This window comes from Sander lucioperca, chromosome 14, assembly GCF_008315115.2.
Source record: "Sander lucioperca isolate FBNREF2018 chromosome 14, SLUC_FBN_1.2, whole genome shotgun sequence".
Lineage (NCBI taxonomy): Eukaryota > Metazoa > Chordata > Actinopteri > Perciformes > Percidae > Sander > Sander lucioperca.
The window spans coordinates 9,717,430-9,738,401 of record NC_050186.1 but is presented as its reverse complement, the minus strand read 5'-3'; the positions used below and the strand labels follow the sequence as shown (position 1 = coordinate 9,738,401).

General features: G+C 39.3%; 2 protein-coding genes and 1 pseudogene across 2 annotated transcripts in view; all 3 read left to right on the top strand.

Moving 5' to 3' along the window:
* The window catches only part of pbdc1 (polysaccharide biosynthesis domain containing 1), a 12,909-nt gene extending 1,709 nt beyond the window's left edge, over window positions 1–11,200 (top strand). The window contains exons 2-6 of the mRNA XM_031287954.2: window positions 7,527–7,592; window positions 8,010–8,069; window positions 9,761–9,901; window positions 10,580–10,691; window positions 10,778–11,200. Coding sequence (XP_031143814.1) covers window positions 7,527–7,592; window positions 8,010–8,069; window positions 9,761–9,901; window positions 10,580–10,691; window positions 10,778–10,869 — 471 coding nt within the window. The 3' untranslated portion in view covers window positions 10,870–11,200. The remainder of the gene's footprint in view (window positions 1–7,526; window positions 7,593–8,009; window positions 8,070–9,760; window positions 9,902–10,579; window positions 10,692–10,777) is intronic.
* On the top strand, window positions 2,909–6,975 carry LOC116041813 (tripartite motif-containing protein 16-like). The gene has a single exon (XM_035991832.1). It carries the CDS (start codon window positions 3,031–3,033, stop codon window positions 4,696–4,698), a length of 1,668 nt encoding a protein of 555 aa, XP_035847725.1. The 5' UTR covers window positions 2,909–3,030; the 3' UTR covers window positions 4,699–6,975.
* Window positions 11,201–13,409: 2,209 nt separating the features above from the next.
* LOC116041820 lies at window positions 13,410–15,742 on the top strand (annotated as a pseudogene).
* The last annotated feature ends 5,230 nt before the right edge of the window (window positions 15,743–20,972 follow it).

The following is a 20,972-nucleotide window of genomic DNA, read 5'->3' as shown; positions in this document are numbered from 1 at the left end:
TGTCCGCGAAGTCACAGAATGATTTCTTTGTAACACCAGAAAAGCCTGTGTTGTTGTATCCAGCAAGGTAAAGTAGCAGCAGATGTCTTTATGTAGGCCTAATTGTATTTTAATGTTATTTTAGAAGTTATCTGCTGTAGTTATGGCTCATACTGGCTAGGGGTGTAAGAAAAAAATTGATACACTTGAGTATCGCGATATTTTATTTTGCAATACTGTATCGATTTTATTTTTAATAAAAAAAAAATCATGTAAGACAGTGGTTCAAAATATTTGTTATGTATAACACTGCCTAGCAGTGCCTAGCAGAGCCTAGCAGTGCCTAACAGTGCCCAACAGTGCCTAACACTGCCTAGCACTGCCTAACAGTGCCCAGCAGTGCCCAACAGTGCCTAACAGTGCCTAGCACTGCCTAGCAGTGCCCAACAGTGCCTAACAGTGCCTAACACTGCCTAGCACTGCCTAGCAGTGCCCAGCAGTGCCCAACAGTGCCTAACAGTGCCTAGCACTGCCTAGCAGTGCCCAACAGTGCCCAACAGTGCCTAACAGTGCCTAACACTGCCTAGCAGTGCCTAACACTGCCTAGCAGTGCCCAACAGTGCCTAACAGTGCCTAACACTGCCTAGCAGTGCCCAACAGTGCCTAACACTGCCTAGCAGTGCCTAACACTGCCTAGCAGTGCCCAACGGTGCCTAGCAGTGCCTAGCAGTGCCCAACAGTGCCTAACAGTGCCTAGCAGTGCCTAGCAGTGCCTAACAGTGCCTAGCAGTGCCTAACACTGCCTAGCAGTGCCCAACAGTGCCTAACAGTGCCTAACAGTGCCTAACACTGCCTAACACTGCCTAGCAGTGCCCAACAGTGCCTAGCAGTGCCCAACAGTGCCCAACAGTGCCTAGCAGTGCCTAGCAGTGCCTAACAGTGCCTAACAGTGCCTAGCAGTGCCTAACACTGCCTAGCAGTGCCCAACAGTGCCTAACACTGCCTAACACTGCCTAACACTGCCTAGCAGTGCCCAACAGTGCCTAGCAGTGCCCAACAGTGCCCAACAGTGCCTAGCAGTGCCTAACAGTGCCCAACAGTGCCTAACACTGCCTAGCAGTGCCCAACAGTGCCTAACAGTGCCTAACACTGCCTAGCAGTGCCCAACAGTGCCTAGCAGTGCCTAACACTGCCTAGCAGTGCCTAGCAGTGCCCAACAGTGCCCAACAGTGCCTAGCAGTGCCTAGCAGTGCCTAGCAGTGCCTAGCAGTGCCCAACAGTGCCCAACAGTGCCTAACAGTGCCTAACAGTGCCTAGCAGTGTCTAGCAGGGCCTGACTTTTTGCTAGAAGCTAACAATGTAGCTATGGCTGAACTTTGGCCTACTTAGCATATAAACATTAGCTCACTAAGAACCTTTGAACCACAATCCCAAACTGGCAGTTTGGGATTTTCTGTGAACTGAATTGTTTACCTAAAGTAAACTTCTTTGACTTTTATGAACGTCATTTCTTTTTTTAAATATTAATTTTTCTAAAATCCCAATATATCGCCTTACGCACAGTATCGAAATATATTGCAATATATTGAATCGTGACCCACGTATCGTATCGCCAGATTCTTGCCAATACACAGCCCTAGTACTAGCACAGGACCATCACAGGAAAGAAGGAGATTAAACGAAGAACAACTAAAAGATGAACGGGAAAAGGAAAGACTTCTCAAATACGTCTGCTAGCAAAAAACAGAAACATGTCTAAAAGCTGCTGTGTGCTTATATTCACTACCAACAATGTAGAGAACCCAGAACTTATGACCCGAAAAACTGAGCTTTTGATGAAGACAAATGTGGGAACAGACGTGAGGACTCAGCAGAGAGAATGGGGAGACACTAAGCTGACGTTATGTCTGATGTTACTTGTGCAGAAAGCATTTTGTTACCAAACGTCAGTGTTAGCCTTTCTGTCTGTAAGTTAAGCTAACACACGTAACGTGAGACATAACGTTAGCTGAGTGTCTTCCCATTCTCTCTGATGATTCCTCACGTCTGTTTCCACTTTTGTCTTTATAAAAGCTCAGTTTTTCGGGTCGGCAGCTTATAAAAACTTAAATTCTGGGTTCTTTACATAGTTGGTAGTGAATATCAGCACAGAGCAGCTTTTAGACATGTTTCTGTTGTTTGTTAGCAGACTGAATAAAGAGGAGGAATCCTTCACGCTATACAAGTCAATGGAGAACGGAGAGATGTTCCCCCAAGAAGTATTTTACAACTTAAAAGATCACGTTTTCAGATGTGTAGCTGGCTTTAACTGAGGCGTCATTTTAAATGAGAAAACAAAGTCCAAACTCAAAGTGCCACTCCTGCTACTGGCATTAATCATAGCTTGTTAACCCCTCCCTGTATTATATAATGACTATAAAGCTGAACTTTGAACCTGGATCCCTTGATAAGACAGTCACACATACTGTAAGTCACAGTCAGAGTCAGTCATCACTGAGAGGTGAAAACCACAGCTGATCTTACAAAGTAGTACTGCTGCCTGCAGTACAGTCTGCAGACAGTCGGGACATCAAACTCTGTGATAACATCGCAGCTGATATGCTGCACAGAGGATTGTGGGTCAGAAAAGCACGCTGGCTTGCATACTGCAAAATGCAACTGGGTGCATTTGGACATTTTTTTGATGCACTGTAAGTCATACTCATACTACTATGTATTGCGGAAAACAATTTAGTATAAAACTGTTAAAACTAATGGTAGTATGGGCATTGCAACACAGCCAGTATCTCTCTCAAAGCGCTCCTCTTCCTGGAATGAACAAAGCTTGATAACCCCTCCCTCCTCTTCCTCCTCCCAAACACAGCCAGCTCCACTCTGTGCACATATTTCCTTGTTCCCTCCCATTCAGAGCTACAGTTTGCAGATGGGTGTAACCAACATGTTGGGGAAGTACAACAGCGTATCACTGCTGTTGTTACATCAGAGCTCAGACTAGTTTCACTTCTCAGGAAGTGAGACTCAGACAGTCGTCGTCACTGAGCGAGAGGTGAAATGGCGCAGAAAGGAGTTCAGCTGGACCAGGAAACCTTCTCTTGTTCCATCTGTCTGGATCTACTGAAGGATCCGGTGACTACTCCCTGTGGACACAGCTACTGCATGAACTGTATTAAAAGCCACTGGGATGAAGAGGATTGTAAGAACAGCTACAGCTGCCCTCAGTGCAGGAAGACGTTCACACCGAGGCCTGTCCTGCTGAAAAACACCATGTTAGCAGTTTTAGTGGAGGAGCTGAAGAAGACTGGACTCCAAGCTGCTCCTGCTGATCACTGCTATGCTGGAGCTGAAGATGTGGCCTGTGATGTCTGCACCGGGAGAAAACTCAAAGCACACAAGTCCTGTCTGATCTGTCTGGCTTCTTTCTGTGAGAAACACCTTCAGCCTCATTATGAATCAGAGACATTCAAGAAACACAAGCTGGTGGAGCCGTCCAAGAAGCTCCAGGAGAACATCTGCTCTCGTCATGATGAGGTGATGAAGATGTTCTGCCGTACTGATCAGCAGCTTATCTGTTATCTCTGCTCTGTGGAGGAACATAAAGGCCACGACACAGTCTCAGCTGCAGCAGAGAGAGCTGAGAGGCAGAGAGAGCTCGAGGGGAGTCGACAAAACATCCAGCAGAGAATCCAGGACAGAGAGAAAGATGTGAAGCTGCTTCAACAGCAGGCGGAGGCCATCAATCTCTCTGCTGATAAAGCAGTGGAGGACAGCGAGAAGATCTTCACTGAGCTGATCCGTCTCCTGGAGAAAAGAAGCTCTGATGTGAAGCAGCAGGTCAGATCCCAGCAGAAAAGAGAAGTGAGTCGAGTCAAAGAGCTTCAGGAGAAGCTGGAGCAGGAGATCACTGAGCTGAAGAGGAAAGACGCTGAGCTGAAGAAGCTCTCACACACAGAGGATCACAACCAGTTTCTACACAACTACCCCTCACTGTCACCACTCAGCCAATCTACATCCAGCTTCCATATCTGTCCTCTGAGCTGCTTTGAGGACGTGACAGCAGCCGTGTCAGAAGTCAGAGATAAACTACAGGACGTCCTGAGAGAGAAGTGGACAAACGTCTCACTGACAGGGACTGAAGTGGACGTTTTACTGCCACAACCAGAGCCCAAGACCAGAGCTGGATTCTTAAAATATTCACGTGAAATCACACTGGATCCAAACACAGTAAACACACGGCTGTTATTATCTGAGGGGAACAGGAAAGCAACATTGATGAGTAAAAAACAGTCTTATTCTAGTCACCCAGACAGATTCACTGAAGAGTGGCAGGTCCTGAGTAGAGAGAGTCTGACTGGACGTTGTTACTGGGAGGTGGAGAGGAGAGGGAGAGTTTATGTAGCAGTCGCATACAAGAATATCAGCAGAGCAGGGAGGTCAGATGAATGTGGATTTGGACGAAATGACAAATCTTGGGCGTTAGATTGTAACAACAACAGTTATACATTTTGGTCCAACAATGTCCAAACTCCCGTCTCAGGTCCTGAGTCCTCCAGAGTAGGAGTGTACCTGGATCACAGTGCAGGTATTCTGTCCTTCTACAGCGTCTCTGAAACCATGACTCTCCTCCACAGAGTCCAGACCACATTCACTCAGCCCCTCTATGCTGGACTAATGTTTGATTGGCCTTTTGGAGACTCTGCTGAGTTGTGTAAACTGAAATAGACAGAAGTCATTTAAGGGTTAAATTCTGTGTTTTAACTCTTCAACTTATTTAGTCTCCATGTTTGTTGCTGAGAGCTGATCGTTGTGGCGTTTCTTCACTGCACAGAGATCAGCTGTCAATCAAACATTATGGGATGTCCTTTAACATGTTTTTTGTTTAAAGATTATTTTAAGTTCTGGGTTCTTTACATAGTTGGTAATGAATATCAGCACACAGCAGCTTTTAGTCATGTTTCTGTTGTTTGTTAGCAGACAGAATAAAGAGGAGGAATCCTTCACGCTATACAAGTCAACGGAGAACGGAGAGATACTTAAATGCGCTCCGTTTCTGTCTAGTGATGCACCCGTGTTCAGAGTACTTATGTCTGACACCTTTAACACACTTTTTATCATTGTGAGATCATTATACATTTAAGTTTTATGACTTTATGATTTAGTTTAATAACTTTCAGTTGTCAGTCAGCTGATTTTGAACCAGTAAAAGAAGATTGAAAAGCCTTTGAGTGAGAGTTAAAAGATCACGTTTTCAGATGTGTAGCTGGCTTTAACTGAGGCGTCATTTTAAATGAGAAAACAAAGTCCAAACTCAAAGTGCCACTCCTCCTACTGGCATGAATCATAGCTTGTTAACCCCTCCCTGTGTTTTATAATGACAATAAAGCTGAGCCTTGAACCTGGATCCCTTGATAAGACAGTCACACATACTGTAAGTCACAGTCAGAGTCAGTCATCACTGAGAGGTGAAAACCACAGCTGATCTTACAAAGTAGTACTGTTGCCTGCAGTACAGTCTGCAGACAGTCGGGACATCAAACTCTGTGATAACATCGCAGCTTGAACTTTGAGCCTCTTGCTCTGATATGCTGCACAGAGGATTGTGGGTCAGAAAAGCACGCTGGCTTGCATACTGCAAAATTTGACCAGGTGCATTAGGACATATTTTTATATTTCTCATTTAAAGGTTAAATTCTGTCTCCATGTTTGTTGCTGAGAGCTGGTCTGTAGTACAATATCCCATTTACATTCATTGAGTTATAGGCCAAAACGCGTCTGCGTTGACTATAGCGCCCCCTAATGACCGATCTTCACCAAATTTACTACAGAGCCTCAGAGCAGCATACCAAACAATCATCACAAGTGTTATGTTGATAGCATTTTGGTGGCAGAGAAATTGCAATTGCAAATGTTCCATTTACATGCATTGAGTTATAGGCCAAAACACATCTTCCTTGATTATAGCGCCCCCTAATGGCTGATCTTTGACAAATTTGGTACAGAGCATCGGAGTGGTATGTCGAACAATTAAACCAATTTTTGCGGTAATAGCAATTAATTTGGCCGAGATATACTAAAGTTTGTGTGTGTTGTTACTCATTTAATCTCCTTCTTTCCTGTGATGGTCCTGTCCCAGTATCAGCCATAACTACAGCAGATAACTTCGAAAATAACATTAAAATACAAATAGGCCTGTGACTTTGCAGGAAATATCGTACCCGGGCAGATGTCTTAATAAAAACTATATAAAACTAGCGTTCTTTTCACTGTTAGTCTCTGTTGCTGTTACAGGTAATTTAAGATCATTGTATGAAAAATGATAGAACTTTAGAAACATTAAAAAGTTACATATAGTCACTTTAATGAACAGCGTGATGCTTTAAGTCAAATAAAAACAGATATTGATTTTGTAAATATGGATGATGCTCAAAGACTGAGACAGCTGTTCACATGTGAAACATAAATTAGCCAGTTATCTTTTCACAAAGCCTGAGACAAGGGAAAAAAGCTCTTTACAGAGATGATCTGTAGATATTAGTTGTTGTTTGTTATTCATGTATTTCTCCACGTAATGTATCTGTGGGACAGGAAGATGTCTGTTAAATAGCGGTGTCTTGTAATCCCATGTGGGACGGGCCAAATGTTTGGCGTGACCCAGAAATCAAATCAAACTAAAAGTGTATTTAGTTTATCTTCCACTGCATGGCTCTGAAGAGAGAAAGCACCAGACCTCCTTTATCCTACACACTTTGTTCTCTTTGTGGACATTTGTAAAGAAATCTAGATTTACATTTATTTGTTTGGCGGACCAAATGTTGTAATCATAATCAATAACTCATTCTTCTCTTTTACATAGCTGAGATTCTGGTTCAAACAAAGTGATTGTGTGGATGAAGTGAATGTGTTGATGAAATCATTGAACAAGAGTCTTTGAACAGACTTTACTGATGGGATGTGTGAACAAACTGAAGCTTTACATGATAATAAACTAACATCAACAAAGTATTTTCTTCCTGTCTTCATTCCAGGGTTTCATACAAAGCTGATGGAGAAAATGTGAAACTGATATGAGAGTATAACTGAGGCACTTTTCCTCCTGAAACACCACACAGTGTTCATGTTTAGAGTCAGTCAGTCTCTGTCCTTTCAACTTTCCTCACTAAAACTGCTCCGTCACAGAGAAATGAGCAGAGTTTTCTATCACTTGTTCCCAGCGTTTAAGTAGTGTGTGTTAGAGCATTTCAATAGTGTATGTCAGAGTATTTAAGTAATGTGTGTGACAGTTTCTCATTAATGTGTGTGAGAGCGTTTCAATAGAGAAACGTGCATCAGTCGGCGCAGTAAAAAGTAACCGAATTTACAGAGCATTTATAAAAACACGCAGTTACAAAGTTCTGTCACAGAGAAATGAGCAGAGTTTTCTATCACTTGTTGCTTTTTACAGCCAACATTTCCTCTCTGCACTGAGTCAACACTAAAACTAACTGTGTGTGTGTGTGTGTGTGTGTGTGTGTGTGTCTGTGTCTGTGTTGTCTTTTGTTTTTGGTTCCCAGGGCGTGGAGGGAGCCTCTGCAGCTGCACATGCTCTGTCTCTTCCAGCAGACGCATACGGGAATGATGTAAGTGGACTAAAAAACACACAAAAACTATAAAAACAATCATGCAAGTGTTAAAATAGTCACCGTTACTTAGATATAAATAATAAAAAAACAAAAACAGAAAGTAGACATATCGGAGAGGCTGGAACCATGTTTGGTGTATTTATTGGAAATGTAACGTGCAACATATATAATATACTTATTCCTTTTACTATCCTCCTGGGTGATACATCTTTATTCAGGAGCACAGTGTGCACACAGATGCAGCCTACTGAAGAAAATCATCCTCCCCCCCAAAAATGTGTATCTGATAACTTTTGCTGCAAATGAACAAGAAGAAGTGGTTGCAGAGGTAACTCCTAGCATGCACTGGGCTTAAAAACAACAGCCAGTAGCCGAATAACCTTTGACCTTTTTGTGTTCCTCTTCTTCTTTCAGCCCCGGCTGGAGGTCATGTGGGCGATGAAGGCCTACAACCACGCAGAAGTTTACTTCAATGTAAGAGCTTTTTTCAGATTTTTTAATTCTGGATCATTGCTGAAAAGTGTAAAAGAAAAATACCTGCAGATTCCGTTTTGGGTCTGGTAATAACTAGTGCTGTCAGTTAAACGCGTTATTAACGGCGTTAACGCAAACCCATTTTAACGGCGTCAATTTTTTTATCGCGAGATTAACGTTCTTTTTGGCCTAGCAATCTTTGTAGTTTTTTCACATGCTGTTCTAACAACTAGTAACTTTAGAAAAACTACAACACCACACCAGATCTAGCTAGACCGGAAACACAACAACAGGCACGCCTGCACTTGTTTGGGCTTGCGAGCCGGCCAAAGAGTAGCAGGCTAACGTTACGTTTTGAGTGGATGGCGAGCGCGAGACGGCGAAATGGATGCCATTAAGATTCTGAATGGAAAGTTTACTTTTAAAAAGTTGCTGAGGGGGACAGTAGTTTCACGCATACACAGCCTGTATGACACGGAGAAAGCAGCCACACTGGAACTGATGCAGAGTGCAAACGCTGTCTCATTAACTGGTGATCACTGGACGTCAGTGAGTAATCAACATTATGTTGGAGTTACTGCACACTATATTGACTATGTATATCAGCATAAGGTTTTAGGACTGGGTTGTTTGTATCGTTTTTTTGACTGTTTTTGTCATTTGGGACATTGTCCCCCCTTTTCTGTCCAGGAGAATTGTTGCCTTCCTTATTAGAAAAATGTAAAGGTTACAAATGTCCTGTTAATCGTGATTAACTATAGAAATTTGGCGATTAATCGTGATTAAAAAAATTAATCGTTTGACAGCCCTAGTAATAATGTATAGTAGGTGTTGTAGGCGGAATTTGGTCCAAATGAGGCCCTAAGGCCTGTCAAATATGTCTCCAATTTATTAATTCCTGCGCCTTCTTACATCGGACTTAAACAAACAACACAGGACTTTCACCCCGGGGATCGCATTGCAGTTCCTTTCCGAGTTATTCTTTTCCTAACCACAACTGTCATGTTGTTGTGGCGTTTCATGTGCCTGTTGTTGTGTGCCACAGAGACCGCAGATCATGTCCCTGCGCCCGGGGATTGCGTCCCACGTGTGGCGGTCCGTCCCGTTGTTGTCACCGTCCCGCGTGTGGCGTTTAATTTCCCCGTTGTTGCGTTCCCCAGAGCAGCCCAGTGTCATGGCAGTTCGTGAAATGGTCACATTCGAAATAAACGAGAAAATCGTGACCTCTACATGAATCAATAAATCAAAATAATGTGACCATTTCACGAACTGGCGTGAGACCGGGTTGAAATATTCAGAAAATGACACGAAAAAGTACAACAAAAAGGATGTTTTTAGTTTTCATTAGTGATTAGTTTCTGTGCATGTCGGTTAAAGTTCTTCGTAGTCCTGTGCACAACATTGGTAACAAAGTTCCTAGTTCTCAGGTCATCCAACAACGCTCAGAAAGATATGTGTACAAGAAAACTGGCAAGTAAAATTAGAATCTAGGACGTAAAATAGTGCAGCAGTTAAAATATAGGAATAAAATATATTCTATAAAATGAACTACTGTGGTGGACAGGTGTACAGGAATGGTAACATGCATCAAGTGTAATGCAAACAGGTGCAGTAAAGTTGTAGACAGGTGTGTGTACATTTATTGTATTATTCCACTAAAAGATGAACTAAAAGTTTTCTTCTCTCTTCAGCTCATTTCATCCGTGGATCCAAAGTTCCTGAAGCTGACGAAACTGGACGACAAAATCTACTCGACGTTCAGAGAAACCTTCAAAGAGCTCGACATAAAGCTGCTGAAACCCGACGACCTGAAATCTGACGAGGCCAAAGAGGTCAGTGGGACTTTTTTAGACATATTATGACTTTTTTCAACGTACTATGACTTTTTATCAACTTTTTTCGACATACTATACTATGACTTTTTTTTAAACTTTTTCCGACACTATACTTTGAGTTTTTTTAAAACTATTTTCGACATATTATACTATGATGTTTTTTCTCACTTTTTTCGATATACTATACTATGACTTTTTTTCAACTTTTTCGAGATACTATGCTATGACTTTTTTTGACATACTATACTGACTTTTTTTTATCACTTTTTCCAACATATTATACTATAACTTTTTATGACTTTTTTTCGATATACTATACTATGACTTTTTGTCAACTTTTTACGACATACTATATTATGACACTTTTCTTACATTTTATGTCATACTATACTATGACTTTTTTTCACTTTTTTCGACATACTATGCTATGACTTTTTCGACATACTATACTATGACTTTTTCGACATACTATACTATGACTTTTTCGACATACTATACTATGACATTATGGCTGAAGGATTTTGGGCTCCTCAGATCATCTCATCAACAGCAACCTTGACATTTACTTGATCCAGCCATTATAAGTTTAGATTTTCATATGTATAGATTAGTTGGGCAGCATTTTTAGGTCATTAAAGTAACTCAGTGTATAAGGTGTGAAATGTTTGTTTGCAGACGTGGCGTCCGTTCTGTAACCAGTTTGAAGGGCTCATTGAAGATTTTAACTACGGCACTCTACTCCGTCTGGACTGTGAGAAAGATTACACGGAGGAGAATACTATATTTGGTAAGTTTGTGTCTCACAGTGGGAAATCAATATATTTAAAAAAAAAAAAGTGAGACTAAAAGCAAGTAATTTTTTCTGTTTTTCAGCCACCAGGGTCCAGTTCTTCGCTGTTGAAATCGCCCGCAACAGAGAAGGCTACAACAACACTGTGTTCATGTCCAAATCTTCAAAGAGCTAGTCACCAAATGAACTTATCCAACCATGTGTAAAACCACCAGGACCGCCCCTCCAGGACACATAAAGATGAACTGTTAGTCTTTGCTCTTCTGAGGATACAGCTTTTTATTTTCATTTAAAAAGGTCTGTTTAAATCTCGGCCCTTTCATCAGTGCTGTCTGTTAAACAGCCTCATCACTGTTTGGACACTTCAATGTCCCTTCTGCATTTTGTATTTACTGTAAAGTTGTATTGTGCCAATCATAAATGGGTGTTTATTTTGTAACACTTAAGTTGCATTTCTTTTCCAGTTACCAAGGAAATCACGAATAAAAAAGTAATTTTACTTAGAATTGTGAAACTGTTTATTACTGTTCTTATTCTTGGAGAAGAGTGGGAGATCTGTTCTAGAGAGACGGGGTTGACAAAGGATCATGCATCTTCTCATAAAGTCAGTTGGAAAAAGTCATAGCATAAATAAATGAGTAAATAGTAGTCGAGTGAAAAATACTCCAACTACTGTGACAAGGTTATTTAAAATAAGTTCAAAAATGAATGTCGACCTATTTATGCACCAAGAAACCATATATATAACATAGTATGTCGAAAAAAGTTGAGAAAAAAGTCATAGTATATTACGTCAAAAAAAGTCATAGTATAGTATGTTGAAAAGTCATAAAAAGTCATAGTATATGTCGAAAAGTCATAAAAAGTCATAGTATATGTCGAAATGTCATAAAAAGTCACAGTATAGTATGTCAAAAAAGTGGAGTCATAGATTAGATTAAATGATTAGATTCAACTTTATTGTCATTGTGCAGAGTACAAGTACAAAGACAGCGAAATGCAGTTTGCGTCCAAACAGAAGTGCAAAAAAAAAGCAGAAAAGTGCAATGTGATATTCAAGTATAGACAGGTGGTGCATAGACAGGACAAGACATATATTGCAGTGTTATAAGAGCAGAATAAATATGGCTATGTATTGTAACAGATATGTGCAATGTAGCAGCAGTGACATTATAGTATTAGTAAGAATAATATAGATTTAGATATATGCATTGTATTAACAGAATATATAACAAGAAAAACAAATATGGATATACTGAATTGCCCTGGATGGTCTCGATGGAGGGGAGTGAGGAGCCGGTGATGCGTTGGGCAGCTTTCACCACACTCTGCAGTGCTTTCCGGTCATGGGCAGAGCAGTTGCCATACCAAACTGTGACCCAGTTGGTGAGGATGCTCTCGATGGAGCAGCGGTAGAAGTTCACCAGGATCTGAGGAGACAGGTGGACCTTCTTGAGTCTCCTCAGAAAGAAGAGATGCTGGTGAGCCTTCTTGATCAGGGTGGAGGTGTTGAGGGTCCAAGAGAGGTCCTCAGAGATGTGGACACCCAGAAACTTGAATCTGGTGACACGCTCCACCTTAGTCCTGTTGATGAGGATGGGGGTGTGTGCCAGCTATAGACTTCCTGAAGTCCATGATGAGCTCTTTGGTCTTCTTGGTGTTGAGAGCCAGGTTGTTGTCAGTGCACAGTATAGTATAGTATGTCGAAAAAGTGAGAAAAAATGTTATAGTATAGTATGTCGAAAAAAGTGAGAAAAAAGTCATAGTATAGTATGTCGAAAAAAGTCATAGTATAGTATGTCTAAAAGTCATAAAAAGTCATAGTATAGTATGCTGAAAAAAAGTGAGAAAAGTCAGTATAGCACGTCGAAAAAGTCATAGTATGTCTAAGTTATAAAAAGTCACAGTATAGTATGTCAAAAAGTTGAAAAAGTCATAATGTAGTATGTGAAAAAGTCATAGTATAGTATGTCGAAAAGTCATAAAAAGTCATAGTATAGTATGTCAAAAAAAGTGAGAAAAAAGTCATAGTATAGTATGTCGAAAAAAGTCAAAAAGGGGCGGCCTCTAGCTCACCCAGTAAGAGCGTTCACCCCATGTAGGCTGAGTCCTTTGCAGCGGTGCGGGTTTGAATCTGCCCTGCTGCCCTTTGTTGCGTTTAATTCCCCATCTCTCTCCCCCTTTCCTGTCTATCCACTGTCACTATAATAAAGGGAAAACCCCCCAAAAATTAAAATCATAGTATAGTATAGAATGTCAAAAAAAATTATGTAATGTATAGAATATAAATTAATAAAACAATTTGTAATAACGAGAATATCAAAAAATAAAAATAATCCTGTTATAACATGAAACCCTGCCCTGCTGAAATGGACAGTTTGAATTAGCAGCAGCAACACTATCTGAACACTTTTAGGTGAAATGTTTCAGACAGAATGAGTTCAAAGACTCAAAATGCAATTGGATACATAGGACATTTTTGGCATGCTGCATTTGATATACTATGTATTGGGGAATATTAAATATTTCCCTGTCATATTAATGGTAGTATGGGCATTGCAACACAGCCAGTATCTCTCTCAAAGCGCTCCTCTTCCAGGAATGAACAAAGTTTGATAACCCCTCCCTCCTCTTCCTGCTCCCAAACACAGCCAGCTCCACTCTGTGGACATATTTCCTTGTTCACTCCCCTTCAGAGCTACAGTTTGCAGAGGGGTGTAACCAACATGCTGGGGAAGTACAACAGCATATCACTGCTGTTTTTAGATCAGAGCTCAGACTAGTTTCACTTCTCAGGAAGTGAGACTCAGACAGTCGTTGTCACTGAGCGAGAGGTGAAATGGCGCAGAAAGGAGTTCAGCTGGACCGGGAAACCTTCTCTTGTTCCATCTGTCTGGATCTACTGAAGGATCCGGTGGCTACTCCCTGTGGACACAGCTACTGCATGAACTGTATTAAAAGCCACTGGGATGTAGAGGATTGTAAGTACAGCTACAGCTGTCCTCAGTGCAGGAAGACGTTCACACCGAGGCCTGTCCTGCTGAAAAACACCATGTTAGCAGTTTTAGTGGAGGAGCTGAAGAAGACTGGACTCCAAGCTGCTCCTGCTGATCACTGCTATGCTGGAGCTGAAGATGTGGCCTGTGATGTCTGCACCGGGAGAAAACTCAAAGCACACAAGTCCTGTCTGATCTGTCTGGCATCTTTCTGTGAGAATCACCTTCAGCCTCATTATGAATCAGAGACATTCAAGAAACACAAGCTGGTGGAGCCGTCCAAGAAGCTCCAGGAGAACGTCTGCTCTCGTCATGATGAGGTGATGAAGATTTTCTGTCGTACTGATAAAAAGCTTATCTGTTATCTCTGCTTAATGGAGGAACATAAAGGCCACGACACAGTCTCAGCTGCAGCAGAGAGAGCTGAGAGGCAGAGAGAGCTCGAGGGGAGTCGACAAAACATCCAGCAGAGAATCCAGGACAGAGAGAAAGATGTGAAGCTGCTTCAACAGCAGGCGGAGGCCATCAATGTCTCTGCTGATAAAGCAGTGGAGGACAGCGAGAAGATCTTCACTGAGCTGATCCGTCTCCTGGAGAAAAGAAGCTCTGATGTGAAGCAGCAGGTCAGATCCCAGCAGAAAAGAGAAGTGAGTCGAGTCAAAGAGCTTCAGGAGAAGCTGGAGCAGGAGATCACTGAGCTGAAGAGGAAAGACGCTGAGCTGAAGAAGCTCTCACACACAGAGGATCACAGCCAGTTTCTACACAACTACCCCTCACTGTCACCACTCAGCCAATCAACATCCAGCATCCATATCCGTCCTCTGAGCTGCTTTGAAGACGTGACAGCAGCCGTGTCAGAAGTCAGAGATAAACTACAGGACGTTCTGAGAGAGAAGAGGACAAACGTCTCACTGACAGGGACTGAAGTGGACGTTTTACTGCCACAACCAGAGCCCAAGACCAGAGCTGGATTCTTAAAATGGATCCAAACACAGTAAACACACAGCTGTTATTATCTGAGGGGAACAGGAAAGCAACAGTAATGAAAAAACATCAGTCTTATTCTAGTCACCCAGACAGATTCACTAACAGTTGGCAGGTCCTGAGTAGAGAGAGTCTGACTGGACGTTGTTACTGGGAGGTGAAGAGGAGAGGAGGAGGAGTTTATGTAGCAGTCACATACAAGAATATCAGCAGAGCAGGGGGGTCGGATGAATTTGGATTTGGACGAAATGACAAATCTTGGGCGTTATATTGTATCAACAACAGTTATATATTTTGTTACAACAATGTAGAAACTCCCGTCTCAGGTCCTGAGTCCTCCAGATTAGGAGTGTACCTGGATCACAGTGCAGGTATTCTGTCCTTCTACAGCGTCTCTGGAACCATGACTCTCCTCCACAGAGTCCAGACCACATTCACTCAGCCCCTCTATGCTGGACTAATGTTTGATTGGCCTTTTGGAGACTCTGCTGAGTTGTGTAAACTGAAATAGACAGAAGTCATTTAAGGGTTAAATTCTGTGTTTTACTCTGACTTATTTAGTCTCCATGTTTGTTGCTGAGAGCTGATTGTTGTGGCGTTTCTTCACTGCACAGAGATCAGCTGTCAATCAAACATTATGGGATGTTCTTTAACATCTTTTTTGTTTAAAGATTATTTTAAGTTCTGGGTTCTTTACATAGTTGGTAGTGAATATCAGCACACAGCAGCTTTTAGACATGTTTCTGTTTGTTGTTAGCAGACAGAATAAAGAGGAGGAATCCTTCACGCTATACAAGTCAACGGAGAACGGAGAGATACTTAAATGCGCTCCGTTTCTGTCTTGTGATGCACCCGTGTTCAGAGTACTTATGTCTGACACCTTTAACACACTTTTTATCATTGTGAGATCATTATACATTTAAGTTTAATGACTTTATGATTCAGTTTAATAACTTTCAGTTGTCAGTCAGTTGATTTTGAACCAGTAAAAGAAGATTGAAAAGCCTTTGAGTGAGAGTTAAAAGATCACGTTTTCAGATGTGTAGCTGGCTTTAACTGAGGCGTCATTTTAAATGAGAAAACAAAGTCCAAACTATTATATAACTATTATTGTGGTAAGCTAGTTTGATTTTGCAGTAGACACCCTGTACAGAGTTTTCGTTTTAATTACGTTTGAACTGCTTCCAAACTTTGGAGACTTTCTGCCGTTTTCTCCAGCCAATCTCTCCTCTTAGCCCCTCACTATTTACTCTCTTTCTTCATTTTGTAATCTGCGCCGTCAGTCTTCATGGTATATGTCGCTAGTAGCGTCTTCAGCCCGGTGTGCGACAGTAATAATCATCCGTGTGGAAACACCGTGAGCGGTACAACGTTGGTAACATTGATTAAGCGAAGCTTCGAGGCAAATGGATGAAGTGAATGTGTTGATGAAATCATTGAACAAGAGTCTTTGAACAGACTTTCCTGATGGGATGTGTGAACAAACTGAAGCTTTACATGATGAATAAACTAACATGAACAAAGTCTTTTCTTCCTGTCTTCATTCCAGGGTTTCATACAAAGCTGACGGAGAAAATGTGAAACTGATATGAGAGTATAACTGAGGCCCTTTTCCTCCTGAAACACCACAAAGTACAGTGTTCATGTTTAGAGTCAGTCAGTCTCTGTCCTTTCAACTTTCCTCACTAAAACTGCTCCGTCACAGAGAAATGAGCAGAGTTTTCTATCACTTGTTCCCAGCGTTTAAGTAGTGTGTGTTAGAGCATTTCAATAGTGTATGTCAGAGTATTTAAGTAATGTGTGTGACAGTTTCTCATTAATGTGTGTCAGAGCGTTTCAATAGAGAAACGTGCATCAGTCGGCGCAGTAAAAAGTAACCTAATTTACAGAGCATTTATAAAAACAGTAACAGGTCAGTCTCAGCGTGCGTGCGTTCTTGTTTAACTGTATTCGTGGGGTCCAAAAACCGGAAAATCAATATACTTGTGGGGTCCCACAACTTTACTGTAAGTCAGACTATTATGTATTGGGACATATTAAATCTTTTCCTGTCATACTAATGGTAGTATGGGCATTGCAACACAGCCAGTATCTCTCTCAAACTGCTCCTCGTACAGGAATGAAGCTAAAGTTGATAACTCCTCCCTCCTCCAGCTGCTCTTACAGAGTATGTACTGTTGCCTAGAGGTGTGAATCTTCACTGATCTCCCGATTCGATTACGATTATCAGGTCTTCGATTCGATATCTCGATGCATCACGAAGCGTCAAATACATTTTTCTATTAAAGCCATATAGGATATTTGACTTAACAAACTTGCATTGTCAAGTGCAATGCCCAAGCTGCAATAAGTAACTTTAGACTGGAATGATGAGGTGTTTGGGTTAGTTTCTTTAAGGTAGCTACCACGAAGGGTTACCTATTTTGGATAAGTCATATACCACCCTACTTTTAACCAGCAAATCTATTGTGCTGTATTGGAATAACTGACCCCAGACAACTTTTTAACAAAACGGTATTGCTTACTAGGGGTGGCACGGTTCACAAAACCCACGGTTCGCTTCCTATCACGGTTTTAGGGTCACAGTTTTCGGTTCTGTACGGTTCTTGTTATTATTCTTTCTTTTAATCCTTAACACTCCAGAAATATACTTCAGCATATGATATATAGCTTAATTATCCACAATGTAGGATACAGTATTAAATAGTTATATCATGTAATCATGCACAAACTGAATTTGACTTTAAGCACATTATTGGGACCATCTCTGAGGAAAGCTAGTTGAGATTTTGATACAGCAAGAGGGAAGACATTGATAATTTCAACAAGCTTTTCATTGAACATATGTTTCAGTGGCTTGTTGATCTTTACATTGTTAGTTCATTTCCTAACCTGGCCTGGGACACACATTCATACGGTTTGATAAAGGACTTATTGGACTTTAACTTATCAGTGTGTGTGTGTGTGTGTGTGTGTGTGTGTGTGTGTGTGTGTGTGAGTGAGAGAGTGTGTGTTTGTGTGTGTGTGTGTGTGTGTGTGTGTGTGTGTGTGTGTGTGTGTGTGTGTGTGTGTGCGCGTCAGTCGCGGGGGGAACGGAGCAGCCCCGCCCTCTGCAGAGAGCCGACAGGATTGAAACAGCAGCCAGTTCAGCGACTTCAGAGTGAAAAAACGCTATATTATGACTCTTTTCTTACATTTTACGACACATTAAACTGACTTTTTTGACATACTATACTATGACTTTTTTCAACTTTTTCTGACATACTATACTATGACTTTTTTTTGACATACTATACTGACTTTTTGTCAAATTTTTCCAACATGACTTTTGTCGACATGCTATACTATCACTTTTTCTCACTTTTTTCGACATACTATACTATGAAGTTTTTTCTCACTTTTTTTTGACATACTATACTATGACTTTTTTCAACTTTTTTGACATACTATACTGTCTTTTATTCGACATACTATACTATGACTTTTTTCACTTTTTTCGACATACTATACTATGACTTTTTATGACTTTTTTGGACATACTATACTATGTCCTTTTTTAAAACTATTTTCGATATACTATGACTTTTTTTTGACATGCTATACTATGACTTTTTTCAACTTTTTCTGACATACTATACTATGACTTTTTTTTGACATACTATACTATTACTTTTTGTCAACTTTTTACGACATACTATGACTTTTTTTGGACATGCTATACTATGACTTTTTTCAACTTTTTCTGACATACTATACTATGACTTTTTTTTGACATGCTATACTATGACTTTTTTCAACTTTTTCTTACATACTATACTATGACTTTTTTTTGACATACTATACAATTACTTTTTCGACATACTATACTATGGCTTTTTATGACATGCTATACTTTGACTTTTTTCGAAATACTAGCCTATGACTTTTTTTTGACATACTATACTATGACTTTTTGTCAACTTTTACGACATACTATAGTGACTTGTTTCGACATACTATACTATGACTTTTTGTCAAATTTTTCCAACATACTATACTATGACTTTTTTTGACATACTATACTATGACTTTTTGTCAAATTTTTCCAACATACTATACTATGACTTTTGTCGACATGCTATACTATCACTTTTTCTCACTTTTTTCGACATACTATACTATGACTTTTTTCAACTTTTTTGACATACTATACTGTTTTTTTTTCGTACATACTATACTATGACTTTTTTTCGACATACTATACTATGAAGTTTTTTGACATACTATACTATGACTTTTTTCACTTTTTTTGACATACTATACTATGACTTTTTATGACTTTTTTCGACATACTATACTATGTCCTTTTTTAAAACTATTTTCGATATACTATGACTTTTTTTGACATAATATACTATGACTTTTTTCAACTTTTTTGACATACTATACTGTCTTTTTTTCGACATACTATACTATGACTTTTTTTCGAAATACTAGCCTATGACTTTTTTTCGACGTACTATACTATGACTTTTTGTCAACTTTTACGACATACTATAGTGACTTGTTTCAACATACTATACTATGACTTTTTTCGACAGACTATACTATGACTTTTTGTCAAATTTTTCCAACATACTATACTATGACTTTTGTCGACTATTGACGACTATCACTTTTTCTCACTTTTTTCGACATACTGAACTATGACTTTTTTCAACTTTTTTGACATACTATAGTGTCTTTTAATCGACATACTATACTATGACTTTTTTCGACATGCTATATTATGACTTTTTTTCAACTTTTTTCGACATACTATAGTGACTTGTTTCAACATACTATACTATGACTTTTTTTGACATACTATACTATGACTTTTTGTCAAATTTTTCCAACATACTATACTATGACTTTTGTCGACATGCTATACTATCACTTTTTCTCACTTTTTTCGACATACTATACTATGACTTTTTTCAACTTTTTTGACATACTATACTGTTTTTTTTTCGTACATACTATACTATGACTTTTTTTCGACATACTATACTATGAAGTTTTTTGACAAACTATACTATGACTTTTTTCACTTTTTTTGACATACTATACTATGACTTTTTATGACTTTTTTCGACATACTATACTATGTCCTTTTTTAAAACTATTTTCGATATACTATGACTTTTTTTGACATAATATACTATGACTTTTTTCAACTTTTTTGACATACTATACTGTCTTTTTTTCGACATACTATACTATGACTTTTTTTCGAAATACTAGCCTATGACTTTTTTTCGACGTACTATACTATGACTTTTTGTCAACTTTTACGACATACTATAGTGACTTGTTTCAACATACTATACTATGACTTTTTTCGACAGACTATACTATGACTTTTTGTCAAATTTTTCCAACATACTATACTATGACTTTTGTCGACTATTGACGACTATCACTTTTTCTCACTTTTTTCGACATACTAAACTATGACTTTTTTCAACTTTTTTGACATACTATAGTGTCTTTTAATCGACATACTATACTATGACTTTTTTCGACATGCTATATTATGACTTTTTTTAAACTTTTTTCGACATACTATACTATGAAGTTTTTTGACATACTATACTATGACTTTTTTCAACTTTTTTGACGTACTATACTGTCTTTTTTTCGACATACTATACTATGACTTTTTTCGACATACTATACTTTGACTTTTTTCACTTTTTTCGACATACTATACTATGTCCTTTTTTAAAACTATTTTCGATATACTATGACTTTTTTTTTGACATAATATACTATTACTTTTTGTCAACTTTTTACGACATACTATGACTTTTTTCGACATGCTATACTATGACTTTTTGTCAACTTTTTATGACATACTATACTATGACTTTTTTTTGACATACTATACTATGACTTTTTTCAACTTTTTTGACATACTATACTATGTCCTTTTTTAAAACTATTTTCGATATACTATGACTTTTTTTTGACATACTATACTATGACTTTTTTCAACTTTTTCTGACATACTATACTATGACTTTTTTTGGACATGCTATACTATGACTTTTTTCAACTTTTTCTGACATACTATACTATGACTTTTTTTTGACATGCTATACTATGACTTTTTTCAACTTTTTCTGACATACTATACTATGACTTTTTTTTGACATACTATACAATTACTTTTTCGACATACTATACTATGGCTTTTTATGACATGCTATACTTTGACTTTTTTCGAAATACTAGCCTATGACTTTTTTTTGACATACTATACTATGACTTTTTG

What these genes read in the sequence shown, in the direction of transcription:
- LOC116041813 (XM_035991832.1), top strand. Translation starts at nt 3,031, where the DNA reads ATGGCGCAGAAAGGAGTTCAGCTGGACCAGGAAACCTTCTCTTGTTCC.